Raw genomic sequence first — 27,801 nt, 5'->3', positions numbered from 1 at the left:
GATATTTCTTCCTGGATTTAATTCCCTTCATGTCTTTTCTTCAGGTGCTTTTTGGAATCTTAATGATTTTGTTATTAATTTGTGTGAGTATCGTTACATCCTAGTGTAACATTTAAAAAATAAAGTTGCCTAAATAAATATCAACTTGTTTAACCTGTCATTCTTATGTAGAATCATTTATTCATTTATGTTGATAAATCTCTTATTTTCATGTATTCAGTGTTTTTAAGGTTAGGATTCTCAAGCAAAGATTTGGTAAATAGTCATATGTAAATTTTAAATACTTTTAATTTATGGAGAAAATAGCTGTTGCTCAGGATTGAGATGACACAGTAGCGGGTGAGTGTCCATTTTTAGAGTTAGGCACTGCTGCAATGGTCAACCTCACAGTTGCTTGCTGCTTCAAGTCAACCACTGGTCAGATGCACCTACTGGAAACTATTTTCGGTATGTACTCTGCCCACTTTCAATAAGTATCATCAAAACAAAAATAATATTTCATGCTCTCCAGCCTTTATGAATGCCTACATAAAGCTTTATAACCCATTCCTGATTGCTGGGTGATTTGTGTCTGATTTATGTTTACAAAAATTTGCTGCAAGAGCCAGCAGGATGAAGCACATGGGGATAGGTTTTCTCAAGCTGGTGCATTCTACACACTGGAAAATCTCTGCCCACTTCCGAGTTTTGGTTCCAATAATGTGGTACATGGGTTAAGCATGACTTGTTAGTGGATATGAACGATAGGACTATTTTAAATAAGCAATGGCTTGTGGGTTATTCACTGAAACATCAAACTTAATAAAATTTAAAAAATAATTTGTGGCCAGACATGGTGGCTCGCACCTGTAATTCTAACACCTTGAAAGGATGAAGTGGGAGGATCACTTGAAGCCAGGAGTTTGAGACCAGCCTGGGCAACATAGTGAGACCTCATCCCTACAAAACATTTAAAAAATGATTTGTAAAAATTAAATCCAGGCAGGGTGGGGTAAATCTGTAGTACTAGCTAGTTTGGAGGTGGGAGGATCACTTGTGTCCAAGAGGTCGAGGTTGCAGTGAGCCATGATTGTGCCACTACACTCCAGCCTGCATGAGAGAGCAGGACCCTGTCTCAAAAATAAGTAAGTAAAATAAAATAAAATGATCTGTAAAGTGTTTATTCTCCTATAACCATAAACTTATAACTAACAAACATATGATGATGTGTATGTCTATAACATTGAAATAAAGAATAAAGGATTGATCATGACATAGATGATAATAATAACTAGATTTTTCAGAATCTTGGACATCCATACCTGGGAGTCAGCAACATCTGAACCCGTCTCTCTGTGTGTGACACGGAGGTGTTGAGATGGGCTAGAAAACTTGTAGTGGGCCTCCTTCCTTCCCCTCTCCATCCCTTTCTTTCCATGAGCATTCACTGTGGCTGATGCCCCTTAAACACTCTTGTCCAGGTAGCATTAAAGCACACAGAAGATGGACTTTTGCCTCAGATATTGTTGTCCTTAACTTAGCAAGCAGTATACAGTCACCTGTGGTAGTCTCACTACAAGGGCAGAAAGGAGACTACCTCCTGCATGTTCTGATGACATCACCATAGGACGTGCTCCTCAGTGGTGACCTCGGATGTTTAGTTTGGAGTGATTTCCAGGAGGACTCTGAGTGCCAAGCCACCCTCTGGGCTCCTGCAGATGGTGACAGCAGTGCAGAGATGAGGGCCTGGCCCTAGTTTCCCAAGTGCACTCATCACATGACCTCTCTGTTCCCATCTGCCCAGCTGTCACATGGGTCCTTGTAAGCACTAAACAAGCATGAAAGCAGTTTAGGAGAAGGCCTTGCACAGTCCACGATTGAATGTTTGCTGCCATTATTATTGCAGGCTATCTGAACAGAACTGACTTTCACCACAGGGCTTCCCACTGGCACTTTGCAAGGGCCGGAGGAGTAGGGAGGGAGGATAGTCCATGAGTAGGCTTATGCAGCAGTCCCTTTGAGAGACAAGAAAAGCCAGAGCTGAAGGCGTGGGGATGCATGTGAATGAGTGGTTACTCTGAATGATAGTGTGCGGGGAGCAGTGGCCACGTTTACGGTCAGGAGATGCCTGGTACAGAGAATAGGAAAAGCCAGAGATGCTCTTGAGATTTGGGATTGGGAGAATTTGAAAACAGCAAGGGAAGAATGAGGAAGAGTAGGGTCTGGGTGTGGAAAGAGGTTCTAAGGAGATAACTCAGGAGAAGGCAAGGGTTTTGGAACGAAGGTTTTGGCTGAATTTGGGAAGGGATCTGAGTGTCAGGATTTCCCCGTGGAGAGGCAAGAGGCTGGTGAGTAGAGTCCCTGGCTTGGGCTGGGTGACATCGGTCCAGAGGGAGAACAGAAGAGAGGAGCTACAGAAATCCCACAGAAGTAGGACCCAAAAGGCAAGGCTGGGACCTCAGAGACCAGCTGCCCACTGGGAGGGGCAGGTGCAGCAAGAGCCCAAAACGAGAGCCGAGTGAAGTCAGGACAGGGGAGCACGAGGGTTTAGCCACCTTTAGCTTCTGAATTGCAGTGCTGACTTTGACCTCATGAACAGTCAGGAATCCTCGGACTTCAGTGCAGGTCTCATCAAATTTGCCTGGACAGGAGGCTGAGGCTTGCACCTGTTATGACAGTTTGCTTGGGCAAAACAGCCATCTTTTAGGGTGAAGGGGGAATGTGGAAAAGAATGTAAGGAAGAGAAAAATGAGGAGCCATAGAATATAGAGGGAAGAATATATGTGACAAGTAGGGGCAGATACAAAAGAGGAAAAAACAAAATGGAAAGTGAAGTAAAATTGCCCAAACCAAAGAACTCTCCCTACCTCACTCTGGTGCAGGCACAGCCCTCAGAGAAATGGGACCTCAGATGAGAAACAGACGCCGCCACCCCCGGGCTCCCTGAGTTCATCCCACCTTCCTGAGCCTGGGGAACAAGACCCAAGCACAGGGATCATGTCGTACCCCAATCTGTGGGTGGCACTCTTTCTTTCCCACCCTCTGTCAGTTCAGTTGACCCCATACACCCATGCCTGACTATGCTCTGATTCTTTTCCCTCCTGCTGTGCTCATTTAAATTCCTTCCTTGTGTCCTAAACACAACCCACATGCACTTTATCATCAGAGAAGGGTTTCTGCAGAGGACACCAAATCCCATTGCCATGCTCCGAACAGGGCATTAAGGCTCCAGCATCCTGCTTCATGCTCGGACCGACTCCTCCCTAGCCCACTGTTTTAAAATATAGTGTATTGACAGAAATATTGAAGTATAATAAGGCTAACAGATCAGGAGATGACTGCCTTTGAAAATGCCATGTATTCATTTCCAAGAATAGGGGCACAGCACACAGGGTCACATGAAGGAATATCAGGTCAGCCAGGAGGCAGAGGGCAACTGGAAGGAAACATGAGCAAGAGCTTGTATTGTGGTTTCCATTGGAAGGAATGGGCAAAACATGGCAAACAGGCCTAGGGTTTTCTGGTTTGAATAATTGTATTGGGCTGTGCAGCATAGGTTTGTCCTTAGTTGCCTAGGACTTGTCCCTGGGGTGACTGCGGGAGGTGGACTGTGGCTTAGCATGTGAAAGCTTCTTAGAGGAGGTGGTTGAGATGATGTATGCTCTGGGTCAGCTGGTTTGTATTTGAAAAATGAATTTATGTACAAGTTGTTCTTTAGAAATTGGCTAATTCTGGGAGGGGCAGTTCTTCCAGAGTCAGCAAGTCCCCACATTTTCAAAGTATTAGAATACAGAAGATAAAAGATTACAGTTAATATACCCGCTCCAGGACTCACTGAGGCTGAGTGGAGCCACAAGTGCAGGGTCCATCACACTCTCCCCGCCTGGAGGAAGCCAGACTTGCCCACTTTGCAGAGGAAGGCAGGGAGTTCTGGCTTTGCCAAGGGTTCTGAAGTCCCCATCTTCTTCCCTGGTACAGAGTTTTGTTCTTTCTGGAAATCTTTTTGATAGCTGGTTTCAGAGCTATTATCTAGATAATGAATTTTCAAACAATTTGAGATTATAGAGTTGTATTAAAAATAAGTTCCTTGGGACTCTTGTCTATGGATAATCTAAAGCTCTGTGTGACCGGTCTGTATCAATCATCCATGGAGAAGGGCCTTGAAGGAAAAACAGTGCAATAGGCCGTTATCCAGTGTGTATGTCTATCCATTGAAATCCAGTTGTTAACGTTAACTCTGGTGTTATTTCTCAGCTGAGTAACAACTTAGGAAAAGTCAATCAATATTAGATCTTTTGCTGGTAAAATTGAGGTTATTTGCTTCTGACACTCAATACTTCTTTAACAAATGTTTATCGAAACCTGGCAAGGGGATGCAGAAATATGTTAAATGCAGCTCATGCTTGCTTTGATGCTTACAAGTGCAGAGAGTGAGCCCTGCAGACACCTGGTGACTTCACAAGGCCTAATAGGCAGGCAACATAGAAAAGGTATCAACTAGAGTGTTCAGCGAAAGGGCCATATATGCCAAGTGGCCTCCAAACCCAGGAAAAGCCGAGAAACCAAAGGAGGAAAACAAATTCAGTTTGTTGGTAAAGGGCAATTTCCTGGGGTACTTATAAACGGAAGTGTGGTCTTGGGAAGCAGCAAGACAGATAGCTCTCTGCATCATTACTTCCTAGACTCAGGGCTCATGTATCATAGGGAAAGGGCACCTGCTCTAGAGAGACAATTAAAAATGCCCTCCAGAACAGGCAAGAGCGCTGCATGTGTCATGGCCTGTCATTTGTGCAATAACATCACGGTCGCCCTGATCTAAAGGCAGGAGCACATGTTCTTACAGGAAGGGCAGGCAGTGAGATAGGAATCAAGAGGCATTTGTGGGACTGGGCTAACCAGAAATCAATGTGGTAGATTAGCATCCATGATGGAGTCACTTTGAAAATACCATGTATTCGTTTCTTCCACATGGAGAAGGAGGAGGAGGAGGCTTTTTTTAGTTTGAAGAAATAGAGAAATATCTTAGACCTGGAAGTACAGGCAAAATTTGGTTAAAACGGGATTTAATTCTAGATTGTATTTAGCAATGAAAACATCATTGCAGAATCAGAATTTGAGAGCAAGTAAAAGGGACAGACATATACCAGTCAAAGCAAAGTTTAGATTTCAACATGAAAAATAAAGGAAATCCTACAGCTCAGTAAAAGCAGCATGACTATTTTAAATGTTCTTTGAGCAACCCTTGGCTTTGTGGCCTTAACTTGGTTTCAGCAGCTCAGCACTATTTCGTTTGGGGTTGGATAATTCTTGGTTGTGGGAGGTTGTCCTGGGCATGTAAGATGTTTACCATCATCCCTGGCATGTGTGGCACCCTCACCCCAATTATGAAAACTAAAATGTCTTCTGGGCAACAAATTGTCCTGGTTGAGAACCACTGTCTCAGCCGTTACTTTGTTCTATGTCCCCAGAGACATGGAACTTACTGGGGAACCTAGATACAAAAATAGTTAGACCATATTCTCCAAAACATGTTAGCCAGTCAGCCCTGCCTTTTCTTTGGCCAGATCTCTTGAAACGTGTCCTGCTTAGTGGTTAAGAGGAGGCAGGTGTATGAAGTAGCATTATGTCAGCAAATGGGCATACTCATCTTTCATCTCTTTTATTTTCACCATTTGTTATAGTCTCTTACCTTTTGTCCTGAGCAAGGTATATAGATTATCTAGCAATCTGGGCAATAATATTGAGAACTAATTCTTATATAGTACTTACTGTATGTCAGCTCTAAGTGCTTTATACATAGGAATCAACTTATTCCTCATGACAATCCTACAAAGTAGCTGTTATTATTACCCTTCATTTTGTAGGTATAAAATAGTAGTAGTCGTTGAAAGGTTGAGTGACTTTTCCAGGATTACCATCTAGTAAGTAGAGGGGCTGAGATTTGCATCTCAGCATTCTGGTCTACTTTGCTCTATGATGCATCACCTCATGATTGTCCTCATTTAATAAAGGAAAGAAGTGAGGCTCCTACCTGTGGTGGAGCTGCCTTTCAACTGCAGCCAATCTAACTCCAAGCCTGCAGGTCTGGCCACCACTTCTGCTTCCTCCTGCTGGAGCACTTCCCAGAACTGTAAGCATGGACATGCAAACTCCCGCTGCATCTTCAATGGCATCTGAACCAGCAACTCTCTCTTGTGGACATGTCTCTTGGTAAAGTTTTAACATCTCTTCCATTCCTATTGAGACCTCATCACCCTATTCATTTAATAAGTAATTCCTAATTTCCTGAGAGATACCGCCTGTGAACTAGCTTTTTGATGGGCTCTCACAAAGTTTTTATTTCTTCGTCAGTGTTCTCTTTCTTTGGGTCTGTATCTGAGAATAAAATCTGCCTCTTTATTAAGTATTTTTCTTTTGTTCGATGATAACATGATCACTTTTTCTTTCCTTCTGTCTGTGGTTTCATTCTCCTTTATACCCTTGATCTTCTCACAGTTACAAGCAGTTATTTGTCTATTACAACAGAAGATCAATCACACTGACTTAACCATATTCATTGTTATTTGTAGTAAGGATCCAGAGGTAACTGGTTATTGGCATTCCTTAAGAGGTCCTGGCCTGACAGTATGGGTGTTCCCGAAGTGACTGCTGTAGGCTCCACGCGACATATCTATGTTCTGAGCAACAACTGAGAGAAGAAGAGAAAAGCAAAAAGAGCACATGCCACTGTCTGTTTCATCTTGAAGTAGCTTTCTGACAGAGTAACACCCAGCAACTTGTACTTAGGTTTATTTGTTACCCTGGCGACAAAAAATCTAAGCAATGCAGATGTTAGGTGGCACCTTGCCACCTAAATAAGGTTAGGTTTCTTTTCCCAAGGAAGACAGGGAACATGGATATGGAGTGGAAAGCCTGCAGCCTCACTTGTTCACTTGACTGGAATCTTCTGCTCAGTTGAGGGTAGGTCATTAGGTTGAGCAGTTGAGCTGAACAGATTCTTGGGCTTTCAATTTAAGATTGTCATATGCTTTGAAAGAGCCCTATAAGTAATAGAGATTCATGAGTTTATGTGTGAGCACATGATAGTGTGTGTGTCTGTGTGTGGCTCAGTTAACAACAGAGGAGAGCTGGAGAGAAGTAATACTCACCTAATAGCCACATGTGGCTAAAACAACCCTTTTGGGCACTGAAGTTATGTCCCAGGCAATTAGAGTTACATCCTCAAATCCTCTATATGTAATAAACTGAGCACATAATGGTGCCCTGGTAGCTAGATGCCTTTGTACTTGCAGGCACTGGGCATGTTTGTAACTCACCTGGAGAAAGCCATTAACAGCTGCATGTGGCACCTGTTTGCTTTCTCCTCTCTTGGACCTGACTGACACAGGAGGCTTAAGTCTGACTGGTAAAAACACTCCTCTCATGGAGAAGAAATAAAGAATGCTTCTGAAGCACAGAGTTTCTAATTTGAAATACCCAGGCCAATTTATGATTTTGGGGTAAGGGAGGATAAAGCCTGTTTTATTGCTTGTCTATTTGTTTGTTTGGTTTTTGTTGAGACAGCGTTTCACCATTGTTGCCCAGGCTAGCCTGCAATGGTGCAACCTTGGTTTACTGCAACCTCTGTCTCCCGGGTTTAAGCGATTCTCCTGTCTCAGACTCCGAAGTAGCTGGGATTACAGGCATGTGCCACTATGCCCAGCTAATTTTGTATTTTTAGTAGAGACAGGGTTTCACCGTGTTGGTCAGGCAGGTCTTGAGCTCCTGACCTCAGTTGATCCACCAGCCTCAGTCTCCCAAAGTGCTGGGATAACGGGTGAGCGACCATGCCCAGCCTGGGTTTTTGTTTGTTTGTTTTTATTTAAAAAAAAAAAATCACAGCTTCAAATGATGTAGAGATTATGAGAATTTACATTTCCTTGAGTTGTCAACTGAAAATGTTGGGAACAAACGATAAAAATAGAATAAACTTCAAAGGATCCCATCATAGATGTGTTACATAGCTGTTAACGTTAAAATATAGTTTTAACTTTAAGTCTAGAGGGGTTTGTTTGTGTATTTTTTTTCCTTAAAAAAAATGAAAGGAGGCAGAATGATGTTTGAGCTCTCAAGCTACCACTATCTGAGTAGCTGCAAATTAATATATCACCTTATGTGGCACCATATGCTTTAGTGTGGCAACTTTGACTTAATACATCTATAAACCATTACTATAATCATAACATCTCAGATTAAGATTGCATCACCAGATAATGAAGTGGATCATTTAAAAGTGTGATAGATAATTCAGTATGTTTATGTCATTTTCACAAATGGGGAAGGAAGTTTGTACATGAGCACATAAAATAATTTCTACCATAATGGGGAACTATGGAATGATGTGCTACTGAGTTATATTTTTCTACATTTTACTTCAGCTTAAAGCATCATATAATTTATCTGCTGCTACTAACCACTGAATTGATTATCTTTACTAGAAATGATTATGAGAAAGAATATAGCACACCTTCATATCCTCAGCATGTTTCACCTCAACTGCTATGCGTTATTTGTCATCTCATTTGTTTTCACAGCATCATGTTGTATGAACACAATGTTGCTCTGACATAATTATCTGGGAAGAGTTTCTGATTCTCATGCCATTCTCATGCTGGGCATTTTGGTTAGCTGCCTCTGGTCTTGGAAATTCAGGTCATGAGCAATATCACTGGTGATGTCACTTGACCAAAAGTAAACATTCTGCATTCATTTTCGAATATTTTCTGTAAGAACAAACAGAATGCTTTTCCTTCACAATGAAGATGGAAAATAGAAGTGTTGGAGATATTTTTAAATGGGCAAAGTTGTTGGAAACTCAGGCTCACATCATGAGTCCTGTTCATTCATTTACGTTTATTGAGTAACCACTTTGTTAGAAATGATGAAAATGTGATTCTTAATCTCAATAAACTCGGCATAGTGTCAGAGACAGGAACATAACAATGAATGCAACACAATGTGATAATTGTTCTAAGTGACTGGTGAACAAAATGCTGTGTGATGCACCTCCGTTGAAACCTGCAAGCATTACTGGATGTTTACATAGTGCCAAGTCTTGGGATTAAGTGGGCAGTAAGGCATGAGCCCTGTAAGAACTGGACTAGACACAGAAATACAAAATTATATAAGAAAGACCAATATAGCCACAAGAAAGTTTCAAAGCCCATGAGGTATGAGTTAGGAGGAGGAAGAATGCACAACCACCCTTTTAGGGGAAGGATTGGCACAGGTGGTTTTAAGGGTGAGGAGGAATTTAAACCACATGTATGCTTAACCAGCTAAGCAACTATGAATGCTTTAGGGGTAGTGGCACAGAGACGAACAATGCAAACCATGTTTGGAGCAGCTTAACTGTAAATAGAATATAAGTGGAATTGTGAGGCATATGCTTGAAGAGAATCTTTGGGACGGAATCATGGGAAATATTAATTTTAAGGTAAAAAAATGGCCAAAAAAATGGAGGAACAGGGGAAGCAACAAGAAACAGAAGAATAAATGGGTTACTAAACAGAAATTTTTATTCTCTAGCAGGAAGTTAAATAAGACAAACTGAAGTCAGTTGGTGACCGAGCACAAGGAGCAGACAGCATGGGTGTGGGAGACATTGGAGAACACGATGATAAAACTTTACTGCTGGCTGACCTGAGCTTGAGAAAAGGAGGTGCCTTTGGGTTTGGGACACGGAAAGATAGTGATGTCGTTAGAGAAACAGAAGGTGGGTGGGCTGTGAGGGTGAGGAGGATTCTGGGTGTTAAGTGTGTTCCTAGGGAAGCACTGATGGGCTGTTTGGAGAATTCCTATGAAGAAGGATATGTTGATACTCATGTCCTTTTTGCTATGGCAAGAGTCAGGAAAGAAAATATAAAGTTGGAGGTGATTATTGCATATGGTTGAGACAGAGGAATAAGTAGCTGGACTCATCACAGTTTTGAACCAATATGTATAAACTCTGAAGTAAAGTGAGCTGAGCTCAAATTCATGCTGTTGCATTTATTTTACTTATTGCTAAACATAGGCAATTTGCCAAATGCTTTCTGTACATGATCTCATTTAATTCTTGTTACGTAATGGCTATTATTGTACCCACTTCCCATAAGAAAACTGAGACCTAAAGAATTTAAGCAGTTGGCTCAACAGAGTTAGTATTGAGAAAAGCAGTTTTCAAACTCAATTTTTTGACTCTAAGTTTCTTATTTTTTCCATACCACTTCAACAGTCTCAACCAACTTTGGGTATAACTGACTGAAGAACAAAGCTTTGCTTCAAGTACCTGTCATGGACACCTGCATGATGAAACCTACACACTTTACTCTTCTGTTGAATTTACTTCCTTGTATTTACTGAGAAAACATACTATCTTCTTTTAAAAAAATGCACAGACTCCTCTTTGAAAGCCTGGTTTGATGAAATAAAAGAGATCTAGAGTAAGACTTTTACTCATTTACTCATTTACTACCTACATAACTTGGAAAAAGTTAACATTTCTGGAGGTACTTTTTTTCTTTAATGGAGAAAATAATACATATTTTATAGTATTTTGAAAAGAAATGAAGGAATATACCAATCATTTTTCCACCTATGTTAATCTATTTGCTGTTACTATAACAGAATACCAGAGACTGGGTAATTTTTTTTTTTTCTTGAGACAGAGTTTTGCTCTTGTTGTAATGGCTCAATCTCAGCTCACCACAACCTCTGCCTCCCAGGTTCAAGTGATTCTCCTGCCTCAGCCTCCTGAGTAGTTGGGATTACAGGCACACATTACCACACCTGGCTGGGCTTCTCCATGTTGGTCAGGCTGATCTCGAACTTCCACCTCAGGTGATCCACCTGCCTTGGCCTCCCAAAGTGCTTGGATTATAGTTGTGAGCTACCGCGCTCGGCCAAGACTAGGTAATTTACATAGGAAAGAGTTTCATTTAGTTCAGAATTCTGGAGGCTGGAAAGTCCTAGATTTGGTGGCTGCCTCTGGTCCACTTCTGGTGAGGGCCTAGTGCTGCTTGATAGCATGGCAGAAGCACAGAAGTACGAGTGCAAGCTAAAAGAGACAGGCACAAGGGTCAAGCTTGCTGTGTAACAAGCAACTTTAATGAGAACTAACCTAGTTCCCTGAGAACTAACCCAGTCTCGAATGAACAGCATTAATCCATTAATGAGGGAAGAGTCTCCTTGACACAAACACCTCCCACTTAGTCCTATCTCCCAACACTACCACATTGAGAAATTGAGATTCCAATATGTGAACTTCTGAGGGACACCTTCAAGACATAACACCACCTCAACGTGTTATGCTTTCTCTTTCCCCCACTGTAAAGTCTTTCCCAAGAGAAACACATGACTAGTTCCTTCAGTTCTCTGCTCAACCGTCCCTTCTTCAGAGAGGTCTCCAGTATCGATTCTGTCCATTCATAGAAGCAGAAGAACACCTAGATGTTAGCCAATAACATGCCTACATAGGAATCAGACTGTGTTCCCACTTTCCCTACAGCTACATGTGACCAAAGAGTTTTAGTGAGAAGAGATATCCACAATTTCAGGGATATGAATTTGCAAAGAGAGACATGCATGTTTCTCCCCTTCCTTCCTCTTGGTTTATGCAGATGTGATGGCTACAGATGAAGCAGCCATCTTGAGCCACGAGGAAATCTTAGCAACGGAGACCTCTGAAGCAGAGCAATAATACAGAACAAGCTAAAGAAATGCATTTTCTGCTCTGTCTGCCTGACATCAGACTTTAAACACTAACATCCCTGCTACTTTGGGTCTTCTGTCACTGTAAATGAGTCTGAACAGACTAATATTCCCTGTGACATATTGAATATAGCATTAATTTATTTGCATGGTTATTGTTTACGTCTGCCCAGTAGAATATAAACTTTCTGAGGGTAAAACCTTTGCTTCTGTTTACTTCTGTATCCCCACCATTTGAAATAGTGCCAGGCCCATCAATGTTCTCAACATATTTGTGAACAAATTAGTTGAATGTATTAATAATGAATGTAAAATTCCTAGTATATGGTAGCTTTTTGCTTAATGGGAATTCCTTTCAGAATGCTGTGACTAGACTCTGAAAGATGAATCGGATGAGGCCACTCAAGCATTCAGCTTCTGCCTAGCTTAATAAACAACTGCTACTAAGAACAGCAACTGACCCCTTTGATGGAGACTTTTACTCCAATCCCATTTATCTTTAGACAGGGTGAAGCCTGCTTTCTCTCAAAACAGTCTGCATTATTCATGATTAGTTTGCTGCTTTTCAAAACTGGACTCTGTCTATCTTCAGCATCTCCACTAACAGAAACTATCAGGTGTGTGATTCAGGCCTAAATGCTGCCATGGCCTTGGCAATATTGTGCTGTCACCTTCTCTGCTGGATAGCCAGACTTAGTGATTATGCACACTGGCTTGCCAAGAATTAATGTACACTGCAGACAGCAAAAATATGCCATTCCAGAATCCAACTGTACACTATGGGATTATGATTTCCTATTGTAAATACAGCCTAAGGATAAGAAAACATAGCCTCACAAGGAAATGGATTTCTACACTTCAGGTTTAAAATGTGTCTGGATTGGGATTTGGGAGAAGATTTATTTACTCTGAGTTCAAACTATCAGCCTAAAATGTGTGTGTGTGTGTGTGTGTGTGTGTGTGTGTGTGTGTTTATTTTTAAATGTACCAATCCACATTTCTTTGTTTCATAGTTATCTTACAAATTTTATGTTTTTTATTCTATTTTCATAAAAGAACAAAAAAATTCCTAAACATCATTTACATTTTGGTACAAAAAATACTGCAAAGATTATAAAAACTCAGTGGCTTAAAAAAATCATTTGCCCTGAAGGACGTGCAGGTTTTATGGAGATGAGCTGGCCTGGTGTGGACTTCTGCACCTGTCCCTTGTCATCCTGGGATTGGTGTCTGGAAGCTTGAGGCACCAGAAGGGACAGGCCAAACTGCACAAGGATGAATCAAGCCTCTGGTCACATCACAGCTACTAATGTCCTTTTAGCCAATCAAGTCACATGGCTAGCCCAAAATAAAAGCATAGAATGGTACTCCCACTCCTAGAGGAAGAACACCACATATATAGCTACATGGCAAAGGACACAGAAGTAGGAAGGAGAAGAATTGGAGCTGTATTTACAATCTACTACAATCTCCAAGAAATTTGGAACCAGTTTTTTAAATTATTGTTATCTATTTCTTGGCCTTTTTGCTCTACTTTTTCTTTTAGGACAGTTTCCTAGATTTAAAATTTTTATTTATTTTAATTTTGAAGAGCTTTTTTGTTTCTAGATTACTACTCTAAATCTTTTATATAATATCCTGTTAATATTTCAGGGATAAAATGTCTTTTATTACTTCTTTTTAAAAACTTTTAGTTTTAGCGGTACATGTGCAGATTTATTATATAGGTAAATTGCATGTCATGGGGTTTGGTGTACAGATAGATTATTTTATCACCCAGGTAATACACATAGCATCCTGTAGGTAGTTTCTCAATCTTCATTCTCCTCCCATCCTCCATCCTCAAGTAGGCTCCAGTGTCTGTTGTTTCTTTCTTTGTGTCCGTGTATACTCCTTGTTTAGCTCCCACATATGTGTGAACATGTGGTATTTGTTTTTCTGTTTCTGCATTAGTTCAGTTAGGTTAATGGCCCCCAGCCCCATCCACGTTGCTGCAAAGGCATAATCTTGTTCTTTTTGATGACCGCACAGTATTCCATGGTATATATCAAACACATTTTCTTTAGTTGATGGTCACTTAGGTTGATTCCATGTCTTTGCTACCATGAATATGTGCTGCAATGAATATATACATGAACGTGTCTTTATGGTAGAGTGATTTGTATTCCTTTGATATAACCAATAATGAAATTTCTTTATGGTAGAGTCACCAAACTGGTTTCCACAGTGGCTGAACTAATTTACATTCCCACAAACAGTGGATAGGCATTCCCATTTCTCCACAGCCTTACCAGCATCTATTTTTTTTTCTTTTTAATAATTGCCATCCTGACTGATGTGAAAAGGTATTTCACTATAGTTTTGATTTGCATTTGTCTGATGATTATTGAGGATGAGCATTTTTTTCATATGTTTGTTGGCTGCTTATAGATCTTCTTTTGAGAAGTGTCTTTTCATGTCTTTTGCCCTTTCTTTAATGAGGTTAATTGTTTTTTGCTTGTTAAGTTCCTTGTAGATTCTGGTATTAGACCCTTGTTGGGTGCATAGTTTGCAAATATTTTCTCTCATTCTGTGGGTTGTCTTTTTGTTTTTTACTCCGTTGATAGTTTCTTTTGCTTTGCAAAAGCACTTTAGTTTAATTAGGTCTCACTTGTCAATTTTTATTCTCGTTGCAATTGCTTTTGAGGACTTAGTTATAAATTATTTCTCAAGGCTGATGTCCAGAATGATATTTCCTAGGTTTTCTTCTGTGATTTTTTTTTTTAGTTTGTAGTCTTATATTTAAATATTTAATCCATTTTAATTTTTATACATGGTGAAAGATGGGGATGCAGTTTCATTCTTTTGCATATGGCTAGCCACTTATCCCAGCACTATTTATTAAACAGGTGGTCCTTTCCCCATTGTTTATTTTTGTCAACTTTGCTAAAGATTAGATGGTTGTAGGTTGGCAATTTTATTTCTGGGTTCTCTAATCTTTTCCATTGGTCTATGTGTCTGTTTTTGTACCAGTACCATGAAGTTTTGGTTATTGTAGACTTACAGCATAGTTTGGAGTCAGATAATGTAATGCCTTCAGCTTTGTTCTTTTTAATTAAGATTGATTTAACTATTGGAGCTTTTCTTTCTTTTCCTTTTTTTTTGGTTTCATATGAATTTTAGAATAGTTTTTTTTTTTTAAATTCTGTGAATAATGGTATTGGTATTTTGATAGGAATTACATTGAATATGCAGGTTGATTTTGGTAATATGGTCATTTTTATGATATTGATTCTTCTGATCCATAACATGGGATGTATTTCCATTTATTTTTGTCATCTATGATTTCTTTCATTAGCAATTATAATTCTTTTTGTAGAGACATTTCACCTTCTTGGCTAAGTATATTCATAGGTGTTTTGTTTTCCTGCAGCTTTGTAAAAGAATTGAGTTTTTGATTTGATTCTCAGCTTGGTTGTTGTTCGTCTATAGCAGTGGTACTGATTTGTGCCATTGATTTTGTAAACTGAGACTTTACTGAATTCGTTTATCAAGTCCAGGAGTCTTTCAGAGGAGCCTTTAGTGTTTTCTAGGTACACATTCATATTATTGGCAAACAGAGATAGTTTGACTTCCTATTTTCTGATTTGAATGCCGTTTACTTTTTTATCTTGCTTGATTGCTTCAGCTAGGATTTCCGGCTAAGTCTTTGTAGGTCTAGAATTACTTGTTTTACAAATCTAGGTGTACTTGGCCATTTTTATATGGGCTTATTTGTCTTTATTATGGAATTGAAATATATATCTATATCTTTATTTATCTCTCTTTCTGATGCAAATTTCTTATCAGGTGAATTCTCCCCATTTTGTGAGTTGTCTTTTCTCACTTTTAGTATTGTCCTTTAAAGCACAAACATGTTTAATTTTGATGATACTTAATTAATCTTTTTTTCTCCTATATTTTTTTCCTAAATGTTTTATAGTTTTAGCACTTACATTTAAGTCTTTGATTCGTGTTTAGTAATTTTTTTTTTTTTTGTATTAACTGTGTGTGAGGTAGGGCCCCACCTTCTTTCATTTGCATGTGGTACTCACAATAGGATATGCCTGTAGGTCAATGAAATAGAATTAAGAATCCAGGAGTAAAGCCTGGGTTTTTTGGTAAACTGATTTTTGCAAGAGTGCCAAGAACATTTGATGTTGAAAGACTATTTACACATTTACTTGGCTGGGGAGCCAATGGGGCAAATAGAATTTTCAATAGTCTTTTCAATAGGTGGTACTGGGAGAACTAGGCAGTCACATGCAAAAGAATGAAGTAGGGCCTCTATCTCTCACACAGTTAATACAAAAAAAAAATTACTAAAGTTGAATGAAAGACTTGAAATTAAATGCTAAAACTGTACAACTCTTAGAAGAAAGCATAGGGGTGAATCTTCATGACCTTGGATTTGGCAACAGATTCTCAGATATGATATCAAAAACACAATGAACAACAGAAGAAAAAAAATAGATTAATTAAATGTCATCAATATTAAAAATGTTTGTGCTTTAAATGATACTATCAAAAGTGTGAAAAGACAATTAACACAATGGGAAAAATTTACCTGATAATAAATTTGCATCCAGAAGATAGATTGCAGTAGATATATATCTAAATTCGATAATAAAAAGATAAATAAACCAATATGGAATGACCAAAGGCACTCAAATTTATAAAACAAGTACTTTAGAACTATGAAAAGACCTAGCCACACAATATTGGGGGACTTCGACACCCCACCAACATCATTAGATAACTGAGGCAGAAAACTAACAAAGAAATTCTAGACTTAACTTTGACACTTGACAAATTGGACCTAATAATCATCCACAGAACACTTTGCCTGTCAACCACAAAACGTACTTTCTTCTTATCTGCTCATGGAACATAACCCAGCTGTCACTATGGTCTTTCCTGCCTATGGGAGATTTAGGAAAATGTACCTGATTTCATGCCCCTTGGTCCAGGGCCCTTGTCTCAAGGGTTCTGTGAACTCCTGATGAGTCGGAGGCCTGGGCAGCCTGCCCTATCTTTGAGCCTGCACAGTCCTGCCTGGGCACGTGCTCCAGTGCCAGGGGAGCCAGCCATGTGTCACCACCCATATACACAAATGTCTCAAGAATTCCATGAATTTAGTAATTTTCTATCATTTTTGAATGTGGGCCTGAAGAGAGAAGTGATCGGGGATCCCTGGGCTGTCTACCCAGCCCCTCCCTGCGTCCTCAGCTGTTTCCCTTCTCAAGTCCCTGGCTGCCAGGGTGCTGTCCTTACCCAGGCATCCAGCTGGAAAGTTCCGGCCACATTTCGGCCCAGAGTCTCTTACACAGGGCCTGGCTTATCAAAGCCTTTTCTTAACAATAGGAGGGAGGTTGCACCTTTAAGTAATTCTTCTCTGTTAAGGCAATTATGCATTTTCTTATTATTTTATTATTTATTTAAGGGCTGTATTACATGGGATATGACGAGTCCATAGAGGTTATTTGCGAAGCCTTTGAAAATGAACTCAGAAGTTTAATCCACTCTCCCAAGGGAACCATGTCCCTATAAAAATGTAAAACTGCGGCAAAACGGAATAGAGAGGATTTGCTCCTGTGCCTACAGCGGAACACCCCCTCCCTTATGGTAACACTTACAAAGCTTCCGTCTTTGCCCAGATGGTGGCTGAATGGGGTGCTGGCTTTGAAGGCTCCCTGTTTTAATATTGTTTTCCTCCAGGTCTCACCCATGAAGTACTACAGGCTTCTCTATGGGCAGCACTCATCAAGCCAGAAAGTAGCTTGCTATGGCTTCTTCTACACGTTGTTTTCTTTATTATGTTCAGAGGCTCAAATAAAAAAAGAAAAGAAAAGAAATCAGAAGGAAAATGGCTACTTTCGCTCTCTTGGCCTCTCAAGGTGACTGATATGAGAACATCTTGGCAGCTGAGGACAGAAAATCACATATACAACTTATTTCAACAATAACAGGTTTTTAGGCCCTCCTCTATGCTCCAAGAAAAACTTGTCTGCTGCTACTCTTAGTGGAATTCATGTGTAAGAATTTCAACTTCATGGGTAATCGTTTATTTCCCAACTTTCTCTTTAAAACTTCGGGGGACTGAAATGCTTACTTGTCAAGGTTGAGGAATATAGCAAATCACTCTTGCAATATTGTCAGCTGTAAAAGGCATCTTTTGTTTATATAGACTCTAGGATACTTCTGAAATGAAGGGAAATGTTCAGAGACCATTAAAAATGCAAGAGGCCACATAAGGGGCTGAGTCATATAGCTGTCACCTCGCCACCTTGGAAACAAAATGCTCTATCATGCTTGTTTAGCCGGTGACAGTGATATAATGCTGGAGATGAGGCTATGTATTTTTTCTGTCTTGCTGACTTGACTATCGTTCCTTGCTTTAAAATGACCCCTTTTGATTGCTTTAAAGAAGGAAGGGGAAACAATAGATATACGTTTTGCTGTTCAGTTAAGAAAGAAATACTGTTTCCATTACACCAAAGCCTGATGAGGAATTTAATTCACTCATTACTCCATTAAATATGAACTGGGCCTCTGCAGGGCTGTTAGAGTCAGTGACAGAAGGGTCTATGTGTCCTGTCTTCTTGGAGTTCTGCTATAACAACTGATGGCATTAAAGGATGCACCATACACCTAGATGTACGCAGGAAGGACTTCTTCTGGCCTTGCACAGCCAGAAGAGGGCCTTGCACAGCTAAGCACTGAGTGACTACGGAATGGTGGGAGCAAAGGAGATTTGGTATGGGTAGCATGAAGGATGCTCTCAGATGCAAAGTCAGAGAGGAAGGCACTAGCTACATTAGAGAGCCTCGTGGACAAGCTGAAGAGTTTGATTTTGAGTCAGTCTTTCAAAGAGTTGAAGCTGACATGGTCTCCAGACTTCTGAGACAGTTCTGTTGGCCTTTCCTAGAGGTGACAGTGGCCCAAGCACTTTAATCTGGATCTGTGACTGGTAGAGTCATTTAAGAAAGTGACACATCTAGCCACAGAGAGTGATGTGTATTAACATGAATCAAGCTTCTTTTTTATTGTGAAGTTGTGTCATCTACCCATATGATCTTGTCTTTAAACTCAGAAAGTGTATTGAGGTTCTTTTCAAAGAGGGTTTCTTCCCCAAGAGGAGAGCAGGTGCCAGCTGCCAAACACTGTTTTGTTGTTGTTGTTATTTGTCAAAGGCTCTCTTTATGTTAATACCTTTGGTCTGTAATCCTCACAGCCATTCTGATTTGCATGTGCAAGAATTAGAAAATGATCCAAATCAAACTTAACTGAAGTTGAAATAAAAAAGGTACTTGCAATGAAGGGGCATGGTTTTGAGGTAAGCCCCATGTTCTCAGCTCTGCTAACTAATACGCTGAGTGACAAAGGAAAAATCCTCTGATCTCTTTGGGCCTCAAATTTTTGCATTTAATAAAGAGGAAATGGTATCTGTTCTAGTCAGTGTACAGGTATGATAAAAGTAAAATGACATTATTGATGTGAAAGTATTAATATTAAAGGATGTAGGAGCATTACGATGAGATGGGATCCTGCTGCAGGCTGCAGTTTTGAGGTTAAGTGCTCAGCATTGGGACTGTACCTCCCTCTATTCCCTTTGAGTTGTGTGACCTGAACGAGTTATGTAGCTTCTCTAAGATCCACCTTACTTCTGTAAATCAGAGACACAGAGAGCAACATCAGCATTTTATGGGGATTAATTAGGATAATGTGTTTTGGTGCCATACTCACCGAGGGTGCAGGACGGAGCTTATGTCCTCAGTCTTCTCTCTTGGTTTCCTTTTCTTTCCAGTGGGTAATCATGAGGACAGATTGCAATGAGAAAGTTTCTATTAATAATACAGAGATAGCCAGAGCGCAATGGCTCACGTTTGGGCTGGAAGCCACGGCAGGCGAATCACGAGGTCAGGAGTTCAAGACTAGTCTGGCCAACATGGTGAAACACTGTCCCTACTAAAAATACAAAAAATTAGCTGGGCATAGTCACGGGTACCTGTAATCTCAGCTACTCAGAAGGATGAGGCAGGAGAATCACTTGAACCTGGGAGGCGGGGGTTGCAGTGAGCCAAGACTGTGCCACTGCACTCCAGCCCAGGTAGCAGTGCAAGACTCCATCTCAAAAATAAAAAATAATAATAATACAGAGATGCCAGCTAAACATCAACTGCTCACATACATGTTTGCATCCCAGTGTTTTCTTGGCCACCCTTCTTCAGTGCCATCTGCTCCTCCTCTTCATGAATCCAAAGACAAGCTATTACAATTCAGTAGGACCAATCACTGGAATTTGGTACCTTGTTAAGGCACCAACCCATGAGGAGTGGGGTGTGGTGAGGTGAGGCAGGAAGATGAGAATGAGGGACCAATGTAGTCTGAGGCAGTGGGGGTCCCACATCCCACAGTCAGTGCTGTAACATTTGTGCTGGATGAAAGCTTAACGTGAGACCATGGGAGGCCTGGTCCTCCTCTGCTATCTGTTCTCACTCTGTGGTGGATGAGGGAGGAGTCGTCTTTAAAGGTATTTCCTACTCAGATATGTGTAGGGAAGGGCACATGTGTGGGGTTGTCGATGTGAGTGTGACTAGACGAATTGTGGGCAGATGATGGAAACCAGTGGGCATATATCTGTAAAAAACAAATCATACAAATATTACATATTTTGTAAATCCTATTATTTTCTAAAGTCTAAGATTAGTTTCTATACCAAGAAGAATTTTATGCATTTAATTTTTAGAGGCAGTGTGACAAAAAGTACCTATATAAATGATTTTTAAAATCAGAAACTAAAATACAGTTGTAGTATATGTTCCTTATATTTTCTTAGAAACCATGTATATTTTTTCTAATGATAAAGTTATATGTGCTCATTATTTTAGAATTCAGAATAGCATAAAGGAAAAAAACCAACAGTCAAATGATTACTGTCCAGACAGCATTCCAAAATTGATTTCATTCTCTGTAAATATATGCAAATATATTTACATAATTAATATAGTGAGTCTATGATTTTCTATTTTGCACTTAATATAATAGCCATTTTCTCTTAATATAACAGCCATTTTTTAACAAAAATTATTTATAGAGATTTTAAATAGTTGAGGCTGAAGTTAATGTATTTGTTATAAATAGATGACTTTTAATTTTGGAACAAGGACTTTTATAAGGGGAGTCTTAAGCCTAGAAATGCAAAGCTTCATAGGCAGTTGGTATAACTTGGCAAGTGATTTTTCAGAAATGTCTCTGCAGGTGTATTGCCACCTCTTTTGTTCTGCTCTTGAAGTGTCTGACTTTTAAAATATATGTGTGTATTTTTGTTCTTCCACTCACGTATTACTATTGCTTCTGTTTTAGCATTAATATATTACATTTAATGTCTGTGGTTCCAAAATGTTGTACCTCAAAAAATTGCAGAAAATTTCTTATAAGCACCTTTACCTACAGATAATGTCATTTATTCATCTCTATTTAATCATTGAATCTACAAATAATGTGTACATAATGTATTACCTAGAAATGTTAGATCACTGAGTGAACATAGAAATAAATGACTCCTTGGCTTTTTTGAAGCCTTTTATTCTATAATGGATTTAATAATCTAAGAGTGTCTTAATTGTTGAAGGTACCATGCTTTTATAATTTTATATTTAGAAGTCTTCTTAACTATTAAATATTCTACAGAGATCCTGTGTAATCTCTTTCAACCTGTTTCCTATCTATTTCAGGAATATTTTCTCTAGAGTTTTTTTATTTTTGAAAAATGGTGTAATTTACCCTTTGTTTAATTTTTTTGTGTAATTTACCCTTTGTTTAATTTTTCTTTTTGTGTAATTCAGCTTCTTCACAGTAAATTTGGAAATGTTTTAGTTCAAATGAAACTTAATTTTGAAAGAATTTTAAGTATTAAAATGCATATGTGCTTACAGATAATTTATTAGATAATTATTGTTATTTAGCATGAATTTGTCAAAATTGTTAGCAAAATATACCCATAGGTCTGCAATTTTTACTAATGGTGAAAATGGATCCTAATATGTGTAAGAACATATAGTCATCTTTTTGCCCACTGTCTCCTCATATCATTATCTTTTTATGTAGTGCTTACAATTCATGTTTGAATTGTTTTATCTGCTTTCATCTAAGTTCTTCAAATACACAGTGGGCTTCTTCACTCCAAAAAGAGCATTATTCTGTTTTGGTCATATTCTGCACAGAGCCTAAATTTCACTACTTATTTGTCTACTTATTTACACAGTGCCAGACATTGTCCCAAGCAATTTGCAAGGATTAATTCAGTCAATCTTCTCACAATCTTATTAGGCAGCTACTATAATTAATCTACTTGCTAGATCAGGCAACTGAGGTTAGAAAATTTACCTGACTTTCCAGGGTCACAAAACTAGTATGTGGAGGAGCTAGATTCCACATCAGTAGTGCAAACACTGCATTTTGTCATGCCATTAGAATCCTTGATAACCATGAGACCTGGACACATCTCCATCTAACACATCAAACACTGCATTTTGTCATGCCATTAGAATCCTTGATAACCATGAGACCTGGACACATCTCCATCTAACACATCCCCTCTGCCCTGGAACACAACATTATGCCCAGACACAGCTGAGAGCTCTCCCAGGAATAGTTACAAAGCTCCAGCGACATGGCGGTTCTCCTTGGGAAGCCCGTTCAACCACGTGGGTCTCAATCCCTTCTTTTTGTGAAACACTGACGTATACACTCACTTTGGGGATTTGTTGAAGTCACAATGGGCTGATTGTGCCCTTCAGCAGCACAGCTTGTAACATACTGCTGAGAAGAGAACAGCCACAGAATATGTACCTCTTATACCAACCCAATGTGGTGGCCTTTAACAATTCTTAGAGATAGCCAAATAGAAATGTTAGAGAGGTGCATGTCTGTATGCTTTTATGTATATTTTATCAGTGTCCTCAGCAACCTCTCAGCCATGTGAAGATTAGAAACCATCAACTCGAATGATGGGAGGCTATGGGGCCACACACGGACCTCAAGGGGAAATGACATCTAACAGCCTGAAATCAGGCAGGAGGCAGGAAGACAGAACTCCAGGGTGAGGAGCTCCATGGGTGCTCACAAGGATGATCTATGCCACTGAAACAAAGTCACATTTTCTTGGGTATTCTGTCTTTACAAGACAGACTTGAAAAATAATTTGACCATAAATGTATTAGGGGTCAGCCTCATTTAGGGAAAATTTACTTAAGTATAGCACATTTTTCCCCAGCAAAACTTTGTAAATGAGATGAGTATGATTGCTAAGACTGGGCATGCAGTTTGCTCATTCTTCATTCATCAAACTAGTATTTATCAGTGCTAGGTACCAGGTACTTATACTGTGCTTGGTACTCAGAAAAGATGCCTTAGTGAACAAAACAGATAGAAATTTTAGTCATTGGAATGTATTCATCTATTATTGAACAGATCTTTCTTGGGATGCTATGATGTGTCCAACACCACGTGAGATAAGGCAGTAGAATAATTCATATAGTTTTTGGAGACACCTACATTCCTGGAGATTGCTATTTGGGGTTACCTTAGAGTATGAGTATAAGCGTGTGTCTTGATGGGACACCAGTGGAACTATTGTTGACAGCTCTGCAATGTGAGGAACAGAGCCCCTTAGGCAGGAGACTTCCTTTGCAGTCATAGGGCCTGTCCACCTAGGCTGGGTTGAAGTATAACTGGGAGAATTATTTTATGTAACAGACAAGTGCCTGGTTAAATTACGTATGTAATCCCTTTCATCTTTTCCCAGCCAAATTTTAATCAGTACAGACCTTTAAGCAATGAGCCCAGCAATAATAATGCTTCCCAGGGCCAGTTTCCAGGCCTGCTTCCCACTTCCTCTAACTCAGGACCTTGCTTTCACTGTGTGCATTTTCACCTTTCCTTTTTTATTGCCTGGGTGTTGATTCCGAGACTTGCTGATAATTTTTTTTTAAGGTAAATCAGTATCTGTGTCAAAATAAATGAAATAACAACCAACTGCATAATTGACTTATAATTAATTTCTGTGTCTTATATTGAGAATCCAAACTCTCAACAGTTTGGAGTAGTTATTTCCTTTTTCTGCCTCTATGTGAAAATGAACTTAAAATTTACTCATCTTAGGTTAATATAATAATTATGTTTTCATTTTATTTAACTCTCAGGTTTGGTGATGGTTATACAGTCAAAGTTTGGCTCTGTAAGGAAGCAAATCAACATTGCATTGTTTCTGACCACTTGAAGCTTTATTTTCCAGGAATCCAGTTCAAGGTAGTACTAATATTCTGTATTGTTTCTTTATTTTCAGCTACAAAACTAATAAATATACCTGTCTATTTCTGTTTTTATTCTATGCTTTTATACGATACTACTTGTTACCTTAGTCTTTTTGCAAAGTATGGGCCCTGCCTCCCTACCAAAAACAGCATGGATAGCTGATATTGCTTGACCACTCTGAAGAGTGACAAGCCTGCTTGGCTACTTGCTGGACTGGCCAGAGCAGCCTGTGATTACATATCACCCTTCTTATCTGTGGGCACAGGTTCATTGCATAGCTCACCTTGCTCAGCATAGATGATTGCAGAAGCTAATCTCTTCCATATATTTGCCGTAGGGTTTATAGGCTTGATGGTTTCAGCGTTGCTTCACAAAAAGAGCCCTATGTTTGAGATCACAATCATCTACAAACTTGCTGTCATCTAGTATGGTCCCTAAACCAGCAGCATCTTCATTACCACATGCAGAATCATAGGCCCCAACCTATTGAATGGGAATCTGCATTTTAGCAAGGTGATCCAGTGATTCCTATGGACGCTAAAGTATGAGAAGCACTGTCCAAAATTCTCTTGGATAACTGTGGGATGCTAGCTTATTATAACTTCTAGCAGGTTATAGTCTATAAAGTAGCTATGTTCTATTTATTTCAACAACTGCCATTTAGTGAAATCCTACTATGGAAGAAGCATCCGTGTGAGACTGCCTTTCATGCTCAATTATGACTTTGAGTCACCCTGTAAAACAGATATAATTGTCTCCATTGGCATACATGAGGACAAGGATCAGAGATTTAAATATCTTTCCAAGAGTTGCTCAGCTAATGATGAGAATAGCTGAGAGATAAGCCCAAGTCCCAGTGTAAAGCTCAGGGTTCCTCCATCCATTTCTGTTAGGCCACGTTAACTTCCTACATCTCAGATATCTGTGGGCATCTTGTGATTCCTTCAAGAGTGCTTCCCCGTGCTGTGGCAAGGTGGGATCATATCAAAGGACAATGCCATTCAGGAGAATGCCATTTGTCAGATATACCCCATGAAAAATTGTCATCAACAAGTATTCATTGGAGACTCATAAAATTATGTCTATAGGTTGAGAAAATACAACTGAATTTATTTGCCAATTAAATGTAGTATGATCAATTTTGTTTAATAATGTTAATTATGTGATATGTTTTTTAAATTTTTTTTTGCTTTTAGGGACAGCACCTGAATTTATTAGAATATCATGTGCCAAAAAGATGGGCATGCCTAGCTGACTTGTTCAAAGTTATAGAGAACAATAAGACCTTATTGAATATTAAGCATTATTCCATTAATCAAACCACTTTGGAGCAGGTACAGTATCTTGAATGATTCAGGAGGTTGTATTTTGTTCTGTTAATCAAACCTAATCCAGCCAATTTTAAAATTAATTGAATTACTTCAATTCACCACTTTATTCAATTCAACTTGTTCAATTTTATGAAATTATGATAAGGATGGAGAGTGTCAGAAAGTTTGTTTATTGTATACCCTTATACTTAAGGTAGATGTTCAATAGAGCTTCAATGTGTTCATGATTCTATTGGACATTCAGCAAGTTAAATCATGTCACATTAACTTTCCTTTCTCCACATTACCCAGCCTCACAAGACTTGTGTGGGGGGGCGGGGGGGGGTCTACTATAATCAGTTGATAGCTAACTTCTGAAGAAACAAAAACGGTTTGATTTACTAAGAGTTCCAGAAATATAAAAATACATCACAACATCTTTCTAAAACAAGGCTTAAAGTATTGAGAACTTCTAGGTGATTAATTATTATAATTGTCTAGAAATGTGAACATTCTTAGAGTTGTGTCCTCAATGGATTTACAGGTTTATGTGATTTGAGAGGGAGTGGCATAAATTAATGACCTATAGCTTTTAGGACAAGTTGGCCAGTGTTCTGAGAGAATGTCTTTTTTCTAGTAAGTGAGACCAAAAGGTTCTATTCTTATATGTTAACAACAATTTTTATGCTTTTTTCAGGTATTTATTAATTTTGCGTCTGAGCAGCAGCCGACTCTACAGTCTACTCTTGATCCATCCATTGACAGTCATTACCCACATCACTTGCCCATCTGAGCACTAAAGAAGTTTCCATAAGGAATAAAACCTTGTCTTTCATTGCAATTAACAGTCAAGGATAAAACAAGCACATGTACAGCAAAGGAGCTGAGCACACTCTCTAGACAGTCTACATTCTCTTGTTCATTTTCTATTTTGAAACTCCTTGTTAGTTAATAACCAGCAAATGGAAAGGCCATTCTTTCTGTAGACTTCTGGGGAGTTGCTCCAAGATATTTGTTCTCTTTACCATGCCAGATGGACACTAGCTTCTTTGTGACAAAGGCATGAATTATTTGACAGTGTCCAAAGTGAGACATTCCAGAGCTGGAAAGGCTGTCACAGATTGTCCACTGTAAACATGTGATTTTACTATTAAGAAAACTGAGCACCCGAGGTTAAAAAACTTTACTAAATTATTTGTATAGAAAATAGTAACAAGGACTATTTTCTATTGTTGTCATCTTTTTACTAGGTACCTGTTTTTAATGATTTCAATGTAGGCTTTTACTAATACTGATGACATGACATGAAAAAATCACCAATTTCTACATATAAAAGAAGCCTTTAAAAAAAACAGAATTTAAAAAGCTTTTAGTATACACTTTAGCAAAATTAATTAAATTGAACTAGTTATCCTGTATCGATTACAGTAGCTTTACCAGAATCTCACAGATTATAATTTTTGAGAGTAGAGAAATAGAATGTAGATGCGTTTTCTTTTTCTTAATTTGGATGAATAATTACTGCTTTTTAAATTCTAAGCCAGTGGTTTTCAAAGTCCCCAGATTAGCTAGATTACCATCTCCTGGGAGCTTGCGAGAAATGGGCATTCTCAGGATCCACTCTAGACCTAGCAAATTTCAAATTCTGGAGCTTAAATAAGCACATTCCAGTTTAAGAACCAATGACTTATGGGAATGTCTAGTTACTTCTTAGTTATACAAGCAAAATTGGCATAGCATGTAGTTTATTTTTAAATATATTATTAAAAACTTGGTAAAAATTATGTCATTCTTGGAATTGTTGTCTTCGAAGCATTGTTAGATATGAAATGCTCAGATGTGGCTCTTAAAGTCGATACAAATCTGCTATTTTGCATCCTATAGTTAGTAAAATGTATAAAATCAATCCATTACTGAAATAGTTTCCAGTCAGACATTTCTGAGTTCAGATATTTCTCAACATTCTTTTACAAGATTTTTCTAAGTCCTCAATAGAAAATCACAGTCATCTTATTAAAAAATTTGATATTTTTCAACACTAGCACTGAGTACCGCTAGCTTGTGATCAAAGGAATGTACTTCATTATGAGATTTATTTACTAAATAGAACTGGAATTATGAGATTTATTTACTAAAGCAAGATTTCATTAAACCTCTCTTTCCTAAATATCATTCTACATAAGAGATATTTTTAAATGGTAAGGATTAAGACAATCACAGATAGCTTTGTTGTGAGCAATTTTGATTCTCATGTATCACATGAATTACACATCTTTAAATAAATTACAGTTTATGGCTATATGATTTATTCTCTAATTCTAACATAGTCTAGTTGTCATAATGAAATACATAATTTTTTTTATGGTTGTTGAATCAATAAATACCAATAAATAACAATTTGTGAAACATGAACGTGTTTAAACTGCAGTGAATAAATGAGATGTGC

General features: G+C 38.8%; 1 protein-coding gene across 1 annotated transcript in view; it reads left to right on the top strand.

Moving 5' to 3' along the window:
- The window catches only part of ABCA13 (ATP binding cassette subfamily A member 13), a 424,450-nt gene extending 397,007 nt beyond the window's left edge, over nt 1-27,443 (top strand). The window contains 3 exon segments of the mRNA XM_032244250.1: nt 23,934-24,039; nt 25,242-25,379; nt 26,053-27,443. Of these exon segments, the coding sequence (XP_032100141.1) occupies nt 23,934-24,039; nt 25,242-25,379; nt 26,053-26,148 (340 nt within the window). The 3' untranslated portion in view covers nt 26,149-27,443.
- Nucleotides 27,444-27,801: the final 358 nt, after the last annotated feature.

This window comes from Sapajus apella, unplaced genomic scaffold (assembly GCF_009761245.1).
Source record: "Sapajus apella isolate SASKATOON/1434 unplaced genomic scaffold, GSC_monkey_1.0 scaffold54, whole genome shotgun sequence".
Taxonomy (NCBI): domain Eukaryota; kingdom Metazoa; phylum Chordata; class Mammalia; order Primates; family Cebidae; genus Sapajus; species Sapajus apella.
The sequence above is the reverse complement of the archived record's forward strand: the minus strand, read 5'-3'. Positions and strand labels throughout refer to the sequence as shown.